The sequence below is a fragment of the Cetorhinus maximus genome, chromosome 3 (genome assembly GCF_964194155.1).
Source record: "Cetorhinus maximus chromosome 3, sCetMax3.hap1.1, whole genome shotgun sequence".
Taxonomy (NCBI): domain Eukaryota; kingdom Metazoa; phylum Chordata; class Chondrichthyes; order Lamniformes; family Cetorhinidae; genus Cetorhinus; species Cetorhinus maximus.
In genome coordinates this window covers 97,546,331-97,567,538 of record NC_135881.1, presented here as the reverse complement: position 1 = coordinate 97,567,538, position 21,208 = coordinate 97,546,331, and the positions used below count along the sequence as shown (strand labels likewise).

The 21,208-nt window shown below is 41.9% G+C and overlaps 1 protein-coding gene across 2 annotated transcripts in view; it reads right to left on the bottom strand.

Annotated features, from left to right (window-relative positions):
* The window catches only part of vps50 (VPS50 EARP/GARPII complex subunit), a 212,965-nt gene extending 195,667 nt beyond the window's left edge, over positions 1-17,298 (bottom strand). For both annotated transcript variants that reach the window (XM_078538745.1, XM_078538746.1), the window contains exons 1-2: positions 17,167-17,298; positions 7,190-7,261 (exon numbers count right to left, since the gene is read on the bottom strand). In XM_078538745.1, coding sequence (XP_078394871.1) covers positions 7,190-7,261; positions 17,167-17,199 — 105 coding nt within the window. In that variant the 5' untranslated portion in view covers positions 17,200-17,298. The remainder of the gene's footprint in view (positions 1-7,189; positions 7,262-17,166) is intronic.
* Positions 17,299-21,208: the final 3,910 nt, after the last annotated feature.

Below are 21,208 nucleotides of genomic sequence, written 5' to 3'. Positions count from 1 at the left end.
GAAATAAAACAGAAGATTTTCTCAATGCAAAAGTCACATGAGATTTGCTAAGGATTATTCTAATCAGACAATGTGAATCAAATAAAAGATAAACAAGCAGAAAGCAAAACATCAGGCAATGTTCTGAATGAAAGAGGGATGAAGAATAAATGACAGTTATTTATTGATCTACCAGGTATTGATTGCAACAAATAAACATGAATCTACAAATTGCACATGCACCACTTAGCAAACTTAATTAAGTGACATTGAAAATACACTTAGGGTGAGGAATTCTCAGGTCAGGCAAAACTCAAAAGGTACTAAAAACTGTTCACTGGACCTGAGAAAAATAACAGTAAACTGGCTGAAATGTTGCACTCTCATGCCATGTTCCAGGCTTTCATTAGGCTCATTGCAGGTTGACTGGCTATACACAACATGATGATATATTGCTGCCACCATTCAAAATCACTTCTTCAGGATGTTGATTTTGAAAGCAAAAGAAATTTTTAAAAGTATAAAATATATTCTATTTATTACCTTGTTTATGTGAAGAACGCACAAGATAACATACAAGTAATGGTCCAGAAAGAACTACCAAACAGTTAGCTCAGCAAAATAAAGACAGGCCCAAGAACATCCCACCATGATAAATATGTTTGGGCCACCTTGGAGTTTAAGACTGAACCAGTCATGTGCATCAATGTGCTTGAGTTATGATGTGAAAAATGTGGGACCACACTGCCATTAGGTCAACTTTAAGAGTAGCATGGACAGAAAGGTCACCTCACATTAGTCATCAATGGCAGCCTAATAGGGTAAAGTCCCTTCAGATGTAGTCAGGTTCCCTCCATTCTATTGTAACTATGTGCATAACCCTAACAATTTAGCCAGAACCACAAGTGCATCCTCTAATTACCAGTGTAACATTTTTCCACTTCTCACAACAGCTATTCTGAAAGCTTTCTCAGTAGAATTGTCAATTTCGATGCCAATTAGTGTCAACCTTCCAAATCCATGACCTCTACCACCTAGAAAAAAATGGCAGCAGATGCACAGGAACACCACCAGCTGCAAGTTTCCCTCCAAGTCACACACCATCCTGACTTGGAACCATATCACCGTTCCTTCACTATCACCAAGGCAAAATCCTGCAACTCCCTTTCAGACAGCACAGTGGGTGCACCTACATCACATGGACTGCAGCAGTTCAAAAAGGCAGCTCACCACCACCTTCTCAAACTGCAGCACCCATACCCCGTGAGCGAATAAAAACATGTGTGGAAATTTTGAGCCGTTGCCACAAGCATAGCCCTCAGAAGAGGATAATTTCATGCCGTTGGTCTGGGCTGGATCTGAACCAAAATTCAAAGTATACCACAGCATCTAAGAAAAGAAAAAACATGTTGATGTCTTGAATGTGGATGCATTAAACCTGAATGCATAGCAAATAGGTATTTTCAAAAGTTGGAGAGAGGTGAAAACCGGTGGATGACACAAAGAATAACTCAGTGAGGCAATGAAAAGCATTAAAAGAATAAAAGAATGTGAAAATAACCAGGTAAGTACGCAGAAAAGCTGATTCTATATTAGTGCCAGGATAGATGCAGGTTCTGTGCAGCTGCCAACAACCCCATAACAAATCCACCAGACCAGACAGGGCCAGCCAGGAAGAGGGCCCAAGGGATTAAAAAAACTCTGCCAGCAGCTACCACCAACTGTGCAAAACCCACACAGAGTTGGCAGTTCCATTAGCTAAAGATTGCAAGAAAATGGAAAAACAGCTGCCAATGCAGAGAAACTGAAATAAAAACAGAAATTGCTAAAAATACAAACCATGCCTGTCAGCATTCCAACATGTACATATACCAATACTTTAGAAGCACACTTTTACCCGCACCACCTGCCTTTGCCATGCCTTCACAATGCTGAATCAAAACAAAGCTGCACTGCCTTCTCTGAGGTGCTGAGAAACCCACCACCTTTAAGGAAATGAGGGAGATAGCTTTGGTTACAAAAGTCAGGCAACAGAACAGAAGGATGCAAGACACTCATGAGATAGATAAAGCTTGCATCGAGCTTGATTGGAAGACTGTAGGAGATCTAAGAGACAGAATACAAAAATAAGCTTGCGAGGATATCAAGATTAATGCAATGTTTTTAAAATTATATTGGAGAAACAAGGTAATCAAGAGTAATATGAGCCCTTAAAAGTAGACAAGAGTAATGTTGTAAATGAAGATACAGAAGTGGCAGAATCAGAAAATAACGCAGAAGGAAGACACTCAGCATACTGAGTCTGTGCTGGCTCATCTGAAGAGCAATCCAGTTAATCCTACTCATCCACTCACATCCTGTTTCCCTGTAATTTTTTCTCCTTCAAATATTTCCTTTTGAAGGCTATTATTGGATCTGTATCCACCATCTTATCAGGCAGTGCATTTCAAATCCTGACCACTTATTGCACAAAAATGCTTTTCCCCGTTTCGCTTACAATTCGTTCGTTAACCATCTTAAATTTGTCCTATCCCTGCAGTCACATTTCTCTGTGATACTGTACACCTTAATTTTATCAAGCACCTTTCCAAAATTTTTTTCCCATATCCACTAAATTGTTATCAATGCCTTCTATTTCCACAGAGTTCTTAAATTTGTCTGACACAACTAGCCATTCACTCCGAGCTGGATTAGCCTATGTCTTTCTAAATATTAATACTGTCTCGAATTATGACTTAGAACCATAGAATTACTGCAGCATAGAAAAAGGCCATTCTGATCATCTTATCTGTAATAGCCCTCTTCATCTCAAATAGCCTCAATCTTCCACAACACTGGTAAATCTCCTCTCTTCAGGTGCATAGCCAATTCCCCTTTTGAAAGCCACGATTAAATCTGCCCCCAACACACTCACAGGCCACCCAGACACTAACCACTGTGTTAAAAATTATTCCTCACATGGCCATTGGTTCTCTTGCTAATCACCTCAAATCTGTGTCCTCTGATTCTCAACCTTTCCACCAATGTAAACAATTTCTCTCTATCTACTCTGTTTAGTCTCATGATTTTGAACACCTCTTTCAAATCTTCTCTCAACCTTTTCTTTAGAGGAGAACAACTCCAGCTTCTCCAGTAATTTGAGCCCCTCATGCCTGGAACCATTCTCATAAATCTTTTCTACACCCTCCCTAATGCTTTCACATCCTTTCTAAAGTGTTGTACCCAGAATTGTACATAGTTCACCAGTTAAAGCCAAACTAGTGTTTTACCTTTTTGTAAAAGGTTTATCAAAACTTCCTTGCTTTTGTACTCTATGCTTCTATTAATAAAGCTCAGGATCCTATATGCCATATCGAAAGCTCTTAACAAAGTTACAAATGACATCCTATGTAACAATGACAAAGGTAAACTTTCTCTCATCCTTCTCAGCCTTTGACACGGTTGGCCACCCAAAGTCTCTCCACTATCATCCAATTGGGTAGGACTGGTCTCACCTGGTTGCATTCTTATCTAATTGTGTCCTGAGAATCACTTGAAATGGCTTCTCTTCCTGTTCCCACACTGTTACCTCTGGTGTCCACTAAGGATCTATCCTTGTCCCCTCCTATTTATTATCTGCATGCTGCTCCTCGATGACAGCATCTGAAAGCAGAGTGTCAATTTTCACTTGTATGCTGACAATAATCAGCTCTACCTCACCACCAGCTCTCTTGAATCCTCGACCATTGCTAAGTTATCAGACAGCTTTTCCAATGCCATCTAGTAGTGGATAAGCAGAAATTTCCTTAAAATAAAAATTAAGATTGAAGCCATTGTTTTTAGTCCCCGCTGCAAACTCCGTTCCCTAGCTACTGACTCCATACCTCTCCCTGGCAACAGACTAAACCAAAAAGTCTGTTTGTAACCTTGGTGTCATATGTGACCCTGAGATGAGCTTCCGAACACATAACCACACCAGCACTAAGATTATCTATTTCCACCTACATACATACATGCAAACATATGAATTAGGAATAGACCATTCGGCCTGCTCTGCGATTTGACAAGATCGTGGCTGATCTGATTGTGGCCTCAACTCCACCTTCCTGTCTACCACCACCGCTGCCCCCCTTACCCTTTGACTCCTGTGTCAATCAAGAATCCACCGAACTCAGCCTTAAAAAAATGCAATGTCCCTGCCCCGACTGCTCTCTGGGAAAGAGAATTCTACAGGCCAATGACCCTCAGAGAAAAAAATTCTCATTGCCATCTTAAATGGGCAACTCCTTATTTTTAAACTGTGTCCCCTAGTTCTAGTCTCAAACACCTCCGTAATATCGCCCATCTCAGCTCATCTGCTGCTGAAACCCTCATCCATGCCTTTATTACCTCTAGACTAAACTATTCCAACACACTTCTGGCTGGTCTCCCATATTCAACCTGCCGTAAAATTGAGGCAATCTAAAACTCTTCTACCCGTATCTTAACTCGTTCCAAGTCTCGTTCACCTAACTTCCCCGTTCTCACTGACGTACATTGGTTCCCGGTCAAGCAAAGTCTTGATTTTAAAATTCTCACCCTTGCTTTCAAATCCCTCCACGGCTTCGCCCCTCCCTATCTCTAATCTCACCCAGCCCCATAACTCTCCGAGATAACTACATTCATTTAACTGTGGACTCCTGTGCATCCCTGATTTTAGTTTCTTTATCATTCGTGGCCATGTCTTCAGTTGGTCTGGGCCCTAAGCTCTGGAATTCCTTCCCTACACCTCTCCATCTTTCTACTTCACTTTCCTCCTTTAAGACAGTCCTTTGACCAAGCTTTTAGTCAACTAATATCTCATGAGGTTCAGGGTCATATTTTGTTTTATAATGCTCCTGTGAAACACATTGGGATGTTTTATTGCAGTAAAGGCGCTATATATAAGTCGTTATTAACCACTTTCTCAACCTGCCTGGCCACCTTCAATGATTTGAACACATATACCCCAGGTCTCTCTGTTTCTGCGCTCCCTTTAGAGTTGTATCTTTATTTTTATGGCATTGATATTTTATTTTTATGCTTCTTCCTACAAAAAATGTAGCATTTCATACCTCTATTAAATTTCATCTGCCATCTTTCCGCCCACTCCATCAGCCTATCTATATCTATGATTTGTAGATACTTACCCACTACCAATGTTAAGGCTGACTTATCCCTTCTTGGACAGAGGTGTTACAATGGCAACCTTCAAATTCTCTGGCACAACTTCCATATCCAAGGATTGGGTTCCAAACCTCTAGTTGCTCTCTAAATTTCTTCAACATTCTAGGATGCACAATATCAGGGTCCAATACCTTTTCTACTTGCTTTTCTATGAGATTTTTTAGTCCAACTTCTTTATCTATAGTTATCTTATCTAACTGTTTGACCTCCTCAGGTACCCACAAACTCCCATTATTTGAATCTTATGAAAATTAAGGCAAATTACACATTTAACATTGCCGCCTTACTTATATCCTCATAAGATTTCCTTTTATATTTTGAATCAATCCTACCCTTTGTTTAATTGTAGTTTTATATTTTAATATTTGGCAATAAGAAACAATGCACAAAAATGGTTTCCTGTTTACACTTCAAATATCTATCATTAAAATATAAGCACAATAAGTATCAGGCACATCAACAGTAACTACTGTTGAAAAGAAAGGAAGAACAAGTGAAGAGCAGCAAGAGGGGGATTTTACTTACATCTACTTTTCATGTAATAACTAGACCCCACATTCACTTTCCTACAAAGAACTGGCTGTAAAACTAACTCAATATTAAAACCAGTCTGAATATACGGAGTGGAATTGCTCCTGTCATAATGTAGGTTCTCGGCAAAATAACAGTTTAGCTGGAATATTTGTATGCAATTTGACAAAAGTAATTTGCAACAATATGAAACTTATTTTGTAAGTTAGCGTGGTTCAAGTCATCATCAGTTCAGCAATTGCAATTTAACAGGTCTTCAATGTCAGAAGTTGTTTATCAATATAATACATTATTCATGTCTAGATTAACTTCTCTCAATTCCTTTAATACAGAATATTTCAGGATTTGGTCGCTAACCACAATCTCTCAATTTTAAAAGGGTGCTTGGAATGTTGGCGCTATGATCATTAAAATACTTGGAAAATAAGAATAAGACCGAGATTTAATTTAATTTACATTTCTCCTGTATATTAATGACAATACTGATGCCCTTAAACTTTGTCCCCCCTTCAGGCTGCTTACCATTTGAGTCACTGTCAGTGGACTGCTGTTTGATTGAGTGGAAACTTATATTTGTTTTTTTGTCACTACGTTAAACTTGACACCTTTTATTCATAATCTCATATAAAGTACTGGAGCATATACGTTATATTGCTCAGTGATAAAACATTTTGTACTGAGTCTTTTGCTCAAGTATGGAAGGAATGGTTCTTAAAACTTCCAAACAAGGAACATAAATTAACTGCTTCAGAAAATTAATCAACAAATTGTTGCTCTCCTTGGAGCAGAAAAGCCTAAGGGAATATTTGATGGAGGTGTTTAAAATCATGAAGTGTTTAGATGGAGTCAATGAAGAGAAACTGCTTCCGATGGTTGAAGGGCCAATAACCAGAGTACACAAATTTAAAACAATTGGTAGAAGAACCAGAGACAATAGAGGAATAATTATTTTATGCTACAGTGGTTAAGATTTGGAATGCTGTACCTGATAGCGTCTACGATATAGATTCACAGTTGCTTTCAAAAGGGAATTGGGTAAGTATTTAAAGAGAAAAAAATCTAGGGATATGGGGAATAAGCAGAGTGGGCCAACTGGATTTAAAAGCTGTGCTTTAAGACGGCAGGTGCAGACTGAAAAAGACAACTGGTCCATTTATGTGCTGCAGTAGTCTGTGATTCTATTCATTTGTGAATAATCTTACAATATAATTCTAGATTTATCCATTTCCTGATGCTATCACCTCATTGGTAACATACCACTTTTTGGCAGGGGAGGAATTCTGCTACAATTACTGGGAAATGTTAAATCAATTTCCAAAGTGTTTCTGTTTTTAAAAAAATGCTTCAGCTCACAAATGAAGAAATTAGATTTTTCAAAATGTGATTTTTAAATATAAACATTCTATGTATGTCTGCACATATAGAAAATGTAATTATACGTGAACTAGTTAAATACCATACACAATGTTAGGCAACATGATAAACTTTACAATACCTTGCTAGGTATTCGGAAATTTTCAACAGGTGATTTAATCTCCAGCACATTTTCTTGGGGGCTTTTCAGGCCCTGTAAGTAAAAAGACAAAACCAAAATGCTTCACATTGGAAGAACTCAATGACAACAATCATAATACAGAGGAGCTTTTACAGCTATGTGTTGGTAAACATTAATTGCAAGATGCAGAACCCTTCATTTAACCTCCACAATTTTGTCCTAATTTTGAAGAAAAAAAAAATTTTCTCTCAAGTTTAGAAGGGCAAAAATGTATAAAAGAGTGGCTAATATATATTAGAATTAAATTGCAACAGGGACATTTCATATGTTCATTACTCTGCTTTACTGTAATCCCAGGATCTAATTATAATATAACTCTTTTTTTAATCTGTTCTGAGAGCTGGTACAAATGTTCAAAATTTCAATGCTCACTTCCTATACCACAGTATTGCATTTGAAGCTAAGAAATACAAAATGAACCCAGACCTTCAAATGTATTCACACTCTTATTCTGTGATTTTTTTAAATGTGTTACAATGTTAATTAGAAAAAAAACGAACTGGATAACTGGGTGATGCACGTTTCGTGTTGTTGCTGAAATTTAGTGAAGTTTTTCTATTACCATGTTTTCTTGTCTTACCTTAATGAGGCTTTGTTTTTCCTATGACAGACTTGAGAAAGTCAGTATCGTCTAACTTCAAACAATTTACTAGGATCTATTTACAAAGACCTCAGGGCAAGCACATGCTATTCAGGACACAAACTCTGCACCTATTCTGCATCTAGCTCTCTTGGAGCCTCTCGGTCATCTGACTCCTGATTTCACAATTACATCACTATCATCATGGTCTCACCAGCATAACCATGAACCCATTACTTTACATCTCCCCCTAAGTATAATCGCAAACTGTCACATTCTTTTGTTAAACTATTTGCATTACATTTTTCAACATCTGTAAGCCTCATGTACTGTTTACAGTTTCTATCCAACTTCTACCCTTCACCCCTCCAAGTAACTGTCACCCAAGTCTTCAACCTCTAACAGCAGATGTGTGTGTTCCCTTGTCCTTTTCCTGGAAGGTACTGGAGTGGGATAGCAGCTCTGGATGACTGCTGGTAACTGGGCTGCGATCTTTACGACGACTTTAATGTAAAGCTTGTGAAACCCAGTCAAAGACTGATTCAAGAGAGAAATCTTCAGGGCATGGACAATCGCACTCTCTTGACATTCTCTCTGGAATCTATTGCTTCCTCTTTGCATACTGGGGAAAGACCTAAGAAGAAGCATTTTCAATTTCAACGAAGCATTTCACTACTGCATGGACAACAACAGAAGTATTCGATACTTGAGATTTGAGTAAAGCTGGTAGATAAGAAGAATTCTGAACATCTTGAAGACATTGCAGAATATGAAGAAAAAATGACTTCCCTACTATTCTTAGGGTAGAATCGAACTCTCTGTGGGTAGTGATATGACTTCCACGCTTGTATCAGCATGAGCTGCTCCACTGTAGGCAATGGGACTGTGGTGTCAGTGTAAGATAGTACTAACACCATCTTCAACAATGGAATTAACCTTCAGATTTGGATCTAGATGAACTTCCTGCATAGGTCCCTTCAGCTGTAGTGCGTAGTTTGGGTATCTGCTTCTTAACTGAAAGACGATGTGAGTGTAAGAATGAGTTGCTGATGAGATTCAACTGTGGGCTGCAGCTTATTTTTATACAATCTAATAAGCTTTACCTTTCCTCTAGTGGTTTGATCCATCATGGAATCATGTATCTCTTTCTCCCTGGATAGCTTACCATGGTTAACCAGCAACTGTTGATGCCTCTCATTAGTGGGTTCAGTGTGACAAGTAGACAAGTTCAGCTCTTCAGTCGCTTCGAAAAAATACCAGACTCCTCAAAAAGACAACAGATATTTCACCTGCATTGGCAGTAGAACCAAAGAGTGTAATGAGATCTAGGATCTCATCTTCCAACGGATCACCTGCTTCCCCAATGATTTTCTTATGAACTTTGACAGGAAAGAGCCAAAGTCCAGAAGCTCCTCCGGTGGTTGGTCACCGTCTTTTAGAGTGCATTCCACTTCCAAGCCTTCTAGCCCATCTGTGAAAAGAAATGAGGGATCTACCATCTCCTCCTGTGGTCCAGTGGATGTTCCTTTACAGTAAAAAGCAACTCATTGCGTAATGAGTGAACTTCAAGTACTGCTGCTGAACCGAAGTCTGATGTTCCTTTAACCAACTTCAGAAATTAACTTGAGTGTTGCTTCGCTGTCCTCTACTGATACCTTGTTGAGCTTCTGTGTAAGACCAAGTTTTAGACACACAAACAAAAACAGAAAATGCTGGAAAGACTCAGCAAGTCTAACAGCATCTGTGGAGAGAACAAAAAGAGTTAACGTCGAGTCCTTATGACTCTTCTTCAGAGCTCTGTTAACTGTCGAAACGTTAGCTGTTTTTTTTTCTCTCCACAGATGCTGTCAGACCTGCTGAGTTTTTCCAGCATTTTCTGTTTTTGTTTCAGATTTCCAGCATCCGCAGTATTTTGCTTTGATCTTAGTTTTAAACACGTTGACTTGCTGAGCAAATAAACTGGCTGGTTGTGTAAGATATAAGGGATTTTGTTCATTTATTTTTCTTCATACCTGAGGGTTGTGGTGAACTGACCCTTCATTTGGGAGATCTGTGCCTCCAGGTCCTTGTAGTTTTAAATCGGATGGTTGGATTTTGACTTCTTTAAGTCGATTTTGAAGCCAAATCAATCTGTTCGACTACAAGAGAGACTTCTGCCCCGATGTCGAGTTTAAATACCGTTCAACTCCACAGACCAGATCTGTTTATTGGCTTATTTAATCTCTCCTAAGAAATCATCAGATGGGAAAGGTATATCTCCTATTTAGAACCATAGGAAAGTTATGGTGCAGAAAGAGGCCATTCAGCCCATCGTGTCTGCACCAGCCAAAAAGAGAAAAAGAAACTAGCCGTTCATTTTAATACCACTTTCCAGCACTTGGTCCATAGCCTTGCAGGTTAAAGCACTTCAGATGCTGATCTAGGTACCCTTTAAATGAGTTGAGCATTTCAGCCTCAACCAGCAATTTAGGCAGTGAATTCCTGATGCCCACCACCCTCTGGATGAAAACATTTTTCCTCATGGCCCCTCTAATCCTTCTACCAATCATCTTAAATCTATGCCCCCTGATAATTGACCCCCTCAGCTAGGGGAAACAAGTCTTTCCTGTCTATCCTATCTAGGCCCTCATAATTTTGCACATCTCAATTAAGTCACCCCTTAGCCTCCTCTGTTCTAAGGAGAGCAACCCCAGCCTATCCAATCTCTCGTCATAGCTGCAATTTTCAAGCCCAGGCAACATTCTTGTAAATCTCCTCTGCAATCTCTCCTGTGCAATTATGTCCTTCCTGTAATGTGGTGACCAGAACCGTACACAAAATTCCAGCTGCAGCCTAACCAGCATTTTATACAGTTCCGTGATTACACCCCTGTTTTTGTATTCAATATCTCATCCAATAAAGGATGACCTAGTCCACCTGTCCTGTCACCGTCGAGGACCTGTGGGCATGCACTCCAAGGTGTCTCACTTCCTCAACCCCTCTCAATAACTTCCCATTTATTGAGTGTTCCTTTGCTTTGTTTGCCTTCCCCAAATGCATTACCTCTCACTTTTCTGGATTGAATTCGAATTGCAATTCTCCACCCACTCAATCAAACCATTGATATCATTCTGGAGTCGACAGCCATCCTCTTCACGATCAACTACACAACCAATTTTTGTGTCATCTGCAAATTTCCCAATCATGCCTCCCACATATAAGTCTAAATCATTAATATATACAATAAAAAGCAAGGGCCTCAACTTTGAGCCCTGTGGAACACCACTGGAAACCGTTTTCTATTCGCAAAAACAACCGTCAACCATTACCCTTTGTTTCCTGTCACTGAGCCAATTTTGGATCCAACCTGCCACCTTCCCCTGTATCCCATGAGATCTCACTTGCCTGACCAATCTGCCATGTAGGACCTTGTCAAATGCCTTACTGAAATCTATATAGACAACATCCACTGCACTACCCTCATTGTTACTTCCTCAAAAAATTCTATTAAGTTAGTAAGACACGATCTTCCCCTAACAAAACCATGCTGACTATCCCTGGTCAATCCATGCCTTTCTAATTGACTGTTTATCCTCTCAGAATTGTTTCCAATAATTTGCCCACCACCGAAGTCAGACTGACCGGCCTATAATTTTCTGGTCTATCCTTCGCACCCTTTTTAAATAATGGTACAACGTTCGCAGACCTCCGATTCTCTGGGACCTCGCCTGTATCTAGCGAGGATTGGAAAATGATCCTCAGAGCATCCGCTATTTCCTCCCTGGCTTCCTTCAACAGCCTAGGATACAATCCATCTGGCCCTGCTGATTTATCCACATTCAAGCATGCCAGTACCTCCGCTCTCACTATGCTTATTGTATCTAATATTTCACACTCCTCTTTAATAGAAATGTCTGTATCATCCTTCCCCTTAGTGAACTCAGAGACAAAGTACTCATTGAGAATCCTTACTTTAAGTTAAATACAGTAAAAAAAAGTTTGCTTATTTATGCACTTTAAATAAAAACTAGAACCTTTGCTTTGCTTTTATTTATTTTCTATTATTATTCTATTATTATCTATTTTAAACTGAAGAAAAACTGGAGAAGAAAATTGGAGAAAAACACTTACCCACTACTCACCAATCAGCTCTCATCTTTGTGCTGATGTCAAATTAGTTAGACATGACCTCCCCTTAACAAAACCATCCTGACTGTCCTTGATTAAGAGTAGGGCCCATTAAGGACCATAGTGGTAATTTGTGTGTGGAGCCGGAAGACGTAGGTAGGATTCTAAATGAATACTTTGTGTCGGTGTTCACAAGTGAAAGGGACGACGTGGGTATGGAAATCAGGCAGAAGGACTGTGATACAATTAAAGAAATTAGCATAGAAAGGGTGGAGTTTCTAAGTGGAGGCTTAAAAGTAGACAAATCTCCAGGCCCGGATGAAATGTATCCCAGGCTGCTGAGTGAAGCAAGGGAGGAGATCGCAGGGGCGCTGGCAATAATTTTCAATACCCCTCTGGCCACAGGAGAGGTGCAAGAGGACTGGAGGACAGTCAATGTGGTATCATTATTCAAGAAGAGAGGAAGGGATAAACCAGGGAACTACAGGCCAGTCAGTCTAACCTCAGTAGTGAGAAACTATTGGAAGCAATTCTGAGGGACAGAATTAATCTACACTTGGAGAGGCAGGGATTAATCAAGGACAGTCAGGATGGTTTTGTTAAGGGGAGGTCATGTCTAACCAATTTGACTGAATTTTTTGAAGAGGTGACCAGGTGTGTACATGAGTGCAATGCATTTGATGTACTCTACTTGGACTTCAGAAAGGCTTTTGATAAGGTCCCACATGGGAGACTGATAATGAAGGTAAGAGCCCATGGGATCCAAGGCAGTTTGGATCCAGGGTTGGTTGAGGGTCAGGAGGCAGAGGGTGACGGTCAAGGAGTGTTTTTGTGACTGGATGCTTGTGTCCAGTGGGGTTCCACAGGGATCAGTGTTGGGTCCCTTGTTATATAAACGATTTAGACCTGAATGCAAGAGGGTTGATCTGTAAGTTCACGGATGACACGAAAATTGGTGGGGTGATAAATAGTGAGGAGGATGGCCTTAGATTACAGGAGGATATAGGCAGGCTGGTCAGATAGGCTGATCAGTGGCAAATTAAATTTAATCTGGATAAGTGAGAGGTGATGCACTGGGGCAGGACAAACAAGGCACGGGTATACATGATGAATGGTAGCACCCTGGGAAGTACAGAGGATCAGAGGGACCTTGGTGTGCATGTCCACCAGTCCCTTAAGGTAGCGGGACAGGTAGATAAGGTGGTTAAGGCGGCATATGGGATACTTATATTCTATGCCTCAGCCAATAAAGGTAAGAGCAGGGAGGCTACGCTGGAACTCTATAAAACGCTGGTTAGGCCACAGCTAGAGTACTGCGTGCAGTTCTGGAATCCGCATTATAGGAAGGATGTGATTGCACTAGAGAGAGTGCAGAGGAGATTTACCAGGATGTTGCCTGGACTGGAGAGTTTTAGTTATGAGGAGAGATTGGATAGACTGGGGTTGTTTTCCGTGGAGCAGAAGAAATTGAGGAGGGACATGATTGAGATGTATAAAATTATGAGGGGCATAGATAGAGTGGAGAGGAAGGAACTTTTCCCCTTGGTGGAGGGATCAATAACCAGGGGGCATAGATTTAAGGTAAAGGGCAGGAGGTTTAGAGGGGATGTGAGGAAGAACTTTTTAACCCAGAGGGTGGTGAGAATCTGGAACTCGCTCACCTGCCTGAAAGGGTGGTAGAGGCAGAAACCCACATACATTTAAGAAGTATTTAGGTGTGCGCTTGTGGTTCCATGGCATCAAGGCTATGGGCCTAGTGCTGGAAAATGGGATTAGAATAGTCGGGTACTTGTTTGACCGGTGCAGACTTGATGGACCGAAGGGCCTTTTTCTGTGCTGTAGACCTCAATGACTTGGGATAGTTAGTATGGTTTAATTTCAAACAATTCATAAAGAACAAAGACCTCAGGGTAAGCACATGGTATTCATGACAGGCTATTCTGCACCTAGCTCTCTTGGAACCTATAGGTTATCTGACTCCTGATGTCACAGTTACATCATTAACATCATGGTCTCATTAACATATCCATTAACCCATTACTCTACAGTGCAATGAGTTAGACTCATGTCCTTCATCTCTGGGACCCAAGTTAAAATTCAATGCAGATTGACGGGATTGAAATTTCCTTTATCTGTTCTTTTGAAACCTTGTGGGCCTAGGAATGGAAAAGACTACACTCTCATTGGATGGATCTCAAGACAGTTCCTTGTGCACATTGGCATACAGCAAAAAAACACTCCCTAATTCAAAACCATGAGGCAATCTCACTCCCACAACAAGGTCGATGTAGGAGACAGAAAAAATTGTCATATTGTGCAGTCAGGATTGCTTGAGATTGGGAGTGAGACATGCTAGTGAGAAACACATTTCTGGTGTGCTATTCCTAGTCTGTGAATACTTGATGTTAACATTGGGTGTCCAAAATGGACTGGCTTCCATTCACTAAAACTAGCCTCATGTGAGCACAAAACAATTTAAATGGGGAAATGGCCTTTCTGTTTTCATATTTAGTCATGGTCCTGCTGCATACATGAACAATTTAACCTTACAAGGCTCTCAATTGTGATGCAATTGTTAGAAAATCCCAGCTAGTTCGGTAATGTTCTTCAGGAAAGGTAACCGACCCTACCTGGTCTGACCTGTAATTACTCAAATTCCACGCTACACTATTGACTCTCTGAAGAAAGTCTAACAAGCAACACGATTGGAAAAGAAAAGTGCTCATGGTGACCTACAACTACTTTCTCAAGGTAACAACTGTAGCCTTGCCACCATAGTCCACTTGCTGAGAACACATTTTTAATATAAAACATGGATCTAGTCAATTAAGGACAGTATATCCATTATTTGCTGAGAGACTGTCCCAATTCCTTAAGCACTTCAGTAATTTCAGTAAAATGACTTATAGCACAGAACTTCTCAAACTCTGGACATGTTTCATATGAGGTAACATTGTATGCATAGTGTAAACAGAAAAAGAAAAATATCAAAGATGCACTGATAAACCTTAAATATAATAAAAACTGAGCAATGTCAGAGCAAGTAAATATCAGTTTTCAAAAAATAATACACACACCTTCATTGTTCTTAACTGGGGCAGAGACAAATCATCTAGGAAGTAAGTGCCTTTAAAAAGACATTTAGTTTGCATAATCTGAAGCAAAAAATACAGCAGCCTGACAGGAAAACATATTTTTCAGCATCACATCAATAGCAAGATTTGCCTGGGAACACTCGAATATATAGCTTCATTAAGGCAAATTATTTTTCACCATTTTTAATTTATCAATGAAAATTTGTATCATAAATAATTCATTAACATTCAATATTGTAACAGCTACTTTCCCTCCTTTATGACAATACTAAACTGCTCATTGTTCTGAAACTAAGAGAGCTACTAAACGGATCATAGGGTGACACTGCTCCTAGCCCCGGGTGTGTGTGGGTAACAGATACAGGCTGAGAAGCTCTCCAGGTGCCTGGGTAACAGATGCAGGCTCAGCCCCTCCCCAGGTATCTGGGTAACAGATGCAGGCTGAGCCTCTCCCCAGGTATCTGGGTAACAGATGCAGGCTGAGCCTCTCCCCAGGTATCTGGGTAACAGATACAGGCTCAGCCCCTCCCCAGGTATCTGGGTAACAGATACAGGCTCAGCCCCTCCCCAGGTATCTGGGTAACAGTTGCAGGCTCAGCCCCTCCCCAGGTATCTGGGTAACAGATACAGGCTGAGCCTCTCCCCAGGTATCTGGGTAACAGATACAGGCTGAGCCTCTCCCCAGGTATCTGGGTAATAGATACAGGCTGAGCCTCTCCCCAGGTATCTGGGTAACAGATACAGGCTGAGCCTCTCCCCAGGTATCTGGGTAACAGATGCAGGCTCAGCCCCTCCCCAGGTATCTGGGTAACAGATGCAGGCTGAGCCTCTCCCCAGGTATCTGGGTAACAGATGCAGGCTGAGCCTCTCCCCAAGTATCTGGGTAACAGATACAGGCTCAGCCCCTCCCCAGGTATCTGGGTAACAGATGCAGGCTCAGCCCCTCCCCAGGTATCTGGGTAACAGTTGCAGGCTCAGCCTCTCCCCAGGTATCTGGGTAACAGATACAGGCTGAGCCTCTCCCCAGGTATCTGGGTAACAGATGCAGGCTCAGCCCCTCCCCAGGTATCTGGGTAACAGATACAGGCTGAGCCTCTCCCCAGGTACCTGGGTAACAGATACAGGCTGAGCCTCTCCCCAGGTACCTGGGTAATAGATACAGGCTGAGCCTCTCCCCAGGTATCTGGGTAACAGATACAGGCTGAGCCTCTCCCCAGGTATCTGGGTAACAGATGAAGGCTCAGCCCCTCCCCAGGTATCTGGGTAACAGATGCAGGCTGAGCCTCTCCCCAGGTATCTGGGTAACAGATGCAGGCTGAGCCTCTCCCCAGGTATCTGGGTAACAGATACAGGCTGAGAAGCTCTCCAGGTGCCTGGGTAACAGATGCAGGCTCAGCCCCTCCCCAGGTATCTGGGTAACAGATGCAGGCTGAGCCTCTCCCCAGGTATCTGGGTAACAGATGCAGGCTGAGCCTCTCCCCAGGTATCTGGGTAACAGATACAGGCTCAGCCCCTCCCCAGGTATCTGGGTAACAGATACAGGCTCAGCCCCTCCCCAGGTATCTGGGTAACAGATACAGGCTCAGCCCCTCCCCAGGTATCTGGGTAACAGATGCAGGCTCAGCCCCTCCCCAGGTATCTGGGTAACAGATACAGGCTGAGTCTCTCCCCAGGTATCTGGGTAACAGATACAGGCTGAGCCTCTCCCCAGGTATCTGGGTAACAGATACAGGCTCAGCCCCTCCCCAGGTATCTGGGTAACAGATGCAGGCTGAGTCTCTCCCCAGGTATCTGGGTAACAGGTACAGGCTCAGCCGCTCCCCAGGTATCTGGTAACAGATACAGGCTGAGCCCCTCCCCAGGTATCTGGGTAACAGGTACAGGCTCAGCCCCTCCCCAGGTATCTGGGTAACAGATGCAGGCTGAGCCTCTCCCCAGGTATCTGGGTAACAGATACAGGCTGAGCCTCTCCCCAGGTATCTGGGTAACAGATACAGGCTGAGCCTCACTCCTGCCCTGGCGCTCAGACAGGTTAAGTCTCTTTAAACCTGCACAAAGGTCCTGCCTCAAGCTCAGGCCCTGAAATAATCTTTCCATTCAACCTACAGACACCATCAGGAACGTTCCGCTGTTACCTGGCGGGTCATCAGAGACTTTATTTTCTGCATGTCTCGATCTGCTGACTCGAGTCCGGCCGCCTTTACCCAGGATCAAACTCCGCGTCCCGGCCTCCACCGAACACCCACAGCCATCTTCAGGTCATGTGATCCAGGCCTCGCCGTGCACCCTGGGAGCTGGAGTCCGGAACCGGCCGTGCAGCCGCATTCTGCCATCAACAGAACTACAGCTCCCAGAGTTCATAGGGAAGGTATAGCTTTGAGGTGCGCTTGACCCCTGGGGCAGCCTTACAAGCTCCTGGACTCAGCAGTAGGGGATGAGTGATTGCAAATTTCCCTGCGTTTAGAATAATCGAAGCATGATTGTGCTTTCCAAATTGTCTTCGTAAGAAGAAAATTTCTCAGTCATCCAAGCCTGCAGAGAAATACAATGTAGACTTTACAGGACATCATCAGCCACAGATCTGACATTGAGATTGCCCCACGAGGAGCTGCTCCTTAATTTCTGTTTGCATTTAAGTCCCAGGTTCCTGAACTTCATTGAAATGACTCTCATTCCCCTTTTGTATATGTCTCTTACCTCCGTGTAAAAGGGAGGGAACATAACTCTCGAGGTATATTCAGGAGAACTTTTGACCACTATGTAGTACATCCAACAAGAGAGGGCATGGTTCTGGACTTAGTTTTAGGAAATGAAGCTGGGCAGGTGGAAGGAGTAGCAGTGGGAGAGCATTTTGGTGGTACTGATCATAATTCAGTTATTTTTAACATAATTATGGAAACGGTCAAAGATAGAACAGGAGTTAAAATTCTAAACTGGAGTAAAGTCAATTTTACTAAGAGTGATTCAGCAAAAGTGAACTGGAAACAGCTGCTCAAAGATAATTCAGTGTTGGAGCAGTGGGAGGCATTCAAAGGGGGAGGATCAAAGAGTTCAGAGTAAACATGTAAACAAAGAAAAAGGGTGGAATGGCCAAATCTATAGCCCTCTGGATGTCAAGGAGCATAGAGGGTAAGATAAGGCAGAAAAGAAAAGTTCATGTCAGATGTCGAGAACTCAATACAACAGAAAGCCAAGGGGAGTAGAGAAAGTGTAGAGGTGAAAATTAGGAAAGCAAAGAGAGGGCATGAAAGCAAGTAAAATCAAGGAGAACCCAAAATGTTTTATCAATACGGTAAGAATAAGAGGATAACTAAGGAAAGAGTGGGGCCTATTAAAGGCCATAATGGTAACCTATGTGTAGAGACGGAAGTTACGGGTCTGGTTCTTAATGAATACTTTGCGTCTGCCTTCACAATAATGCAGATATTGTCATCAAGGAGGAGGAGTGTGCAATTTCAGATGTGATAAACATAAGGAGAGAGGAAGTATTAGGGGGATTAGCATCATTGAAGGTGGATAAATCACCAGGGCCAGATGAAATGCACCCCAGGATGTTAAAAGAAGCCAGGGAGGAAATAGCAGATGCTCTGACCAGCATTTTCCAATCCTCACTGGTGCTGGAGGACCTCTAATGTTGTATCTTTATTTAAAAATGGAGCGAGAGATATGCTGAATAATTACAGACCAGTCAGTCTAACCTCAGTGGTGGGTAAATTATTGGAATCAGTTCTGAGAGACAGAATAAACTTGTCACTTAGAAAGGCACAGAGGAGTCAGCATGGAGTTTTTAAGGAAGGATTGTGTCTGACCAACATGATTGAATTTTTTGAGGAGGTAACAAGGAGGATTGATAAGGGTGGTGCAGATGATGTGGCCTACTTGGATTTTAACAAGACTTTTGACAAGATCCCACATGACAGGCTTGTTAAAAAACTAAAATCCCATGGGATCCAGGGGAATGTAGCAAGCTGGAAACAAAATTGGCTCAGTGGCAGGAAACAAAGGGTAATGCTTGACATGTGTTTTTGCAACTAGAAGGCTGTTTCCAGTGGGGTCTGCAGGGCCCAGTACTAAGTCCCCTGCTTTTTGAGGTATATATTCATGATTTGTACTATAAATGTAGAAGTTTGCAGATGACACAAAAATTGACCACATGGTTGATAGTGAGATGGGTAGCTGTAGACTGCAGGAAGATATCAATGGACTGGTCCAGTGGGCAGAAAAATGGCAGATGGAATCCAACCTGGAGAAGTGTGAAGTGATGCATTTGCGGAGGTCAAACAAAGCAAAGGAATGCACAACAAATGGTAGGATATTGAAAGGTGTAGAGGAAGTGAAGGATCTTGGAATGTATGTCAGTAGGTCTCTGAAGGTAGCAGAACAGGTCCATTATGTGATTAAGAAGGCATATGGAATACTTTATTAGCTGAGGCATAGAAAAAAGAGCATGGAGGTTATACTGAAGCTATGTAAAACATTAGTTAGACCACAATTTGAATACTGTGTGCAGTTCTGGTCACCTCATTACAGTGTCACCATGATGGGACTTTTGCATGAGTGATATCAACCTGTAATTTCATCGGCTGACCAAACCTATATTGAACTGTTTAACAAGGACTTTTTAAAGACAAGGAAAGGCACTGATCAAAGATGGCTGCCACAATTCACCTGATGTCTGGTATTGTAAGTTGATCAGGGCCAGGATTTTACATTGCTCAGGCCGCCCATAATCGGCTCGGCACTGCTGTTTCATGCGAGTGGACGCTACCTGTGCGGGCGGGGACTTGATTTTTTTACTTCTCTCACGTGGCTAAAACAACAGAAAAGATGTAATTTGCACTGGATGGTACAGAGGAAATTTATGAGGATGTTGCCAGGACTGGAAAATTGCAGCTGTGAAGAAAGATTGGCTAGGCTGGGGTTGTTTTCCTCAGAGCAGAGGAGACTCAGGGGAGATTTGATTGATTTATGCAAGTTTAAGAGGGATAAAGTGGGTGAGAAGGAGCTGTTTCCCTCACCAGAGATGTCAGTGACTAGGGGGCATTGATTTAAAGTGATTGGTCAAAGGATTAGAGGGGAGATGAGGAAAACTGTTTTTCACCAAAATTGTTGTAGTGGTCTGGAACTCACTACCTGAAAGGGTAGTAGAGGCAGGAACCCTTAACTCATTTAAAAGGTGTCTGGATAAGCACCTCAAGTGCTATAACCTGCAGGGCTATGGACCAAGTGCTGGAAAATGTGATTAGGCTGAGTGGCTCATTTTTCGGCCAACGCAGACACAACAGGCAGAGTGACCTATTAAATTATTCTACATTTTGTAAATATTCTAAATATCTGTAAAGGAGGGATGTGGGGACAAGGCTGGTGGTGGGAGGGTGGGGGCGGGGGGAGGTGCAGTATGTGAATTACTCCTTAGAAGAGCCAGTATGGACAGGATGGGCTGAATGACCTTCTGTGCTGTAACAATTCTATGATTATATCTCACTTTGATAATCTCATACAGGAGGTCCACTGTTTTTGAAAGAGGTAGTGCTGCAGAGGGGCTCTAGGTGCATGTTTTTAATTTTGTAGAGGTAAGTTGCTATTTTTCTGTCAGAGATGCCTTTTTGCATCAACAATGGTAACTATGTTGACCTTCACCACCTCAATAGTAATTTGGCAGAGAGGATCACCTGCTTGTTGTAGAAGCCACCTTATTCCAGGCAGTGATGGTGAAAATCACTGCAAATATATACAGATATCAATGGAATATAGTTCAGCAAAATAACTGCTTCCCTGACGACAGTCAAAATGTCAGCACATTTTGAAATATCAGCTGTACATTAAAACAATGTCCTATGTAAGGCTTTTTCCTGCAAAACTTCTGCCTGACTAATGAGTGTGACTAATGGAGGTTCCGCAGAATTTCTACCTGGAAATTGATAAAACTATAGACTAATTATGAATCTAATTGATTCAGCCAGCAACCATGTCAAATAAGGAAATACAGCTTCTTTAATGGTAGTGGAAAACTGAGATATAGTTTGTTGCATTGTGGCGTTCCCTAAATCTAACAGATCATTGCACCAAGATAATAGGTTTTGAATCACAGTTTTATCTGTCATTCAAAATTGAAGAACCTCAATAGGGCAACTTTCTCTGTCTTTCAACTGAACTGATGCTGGACAATGAGAGAGA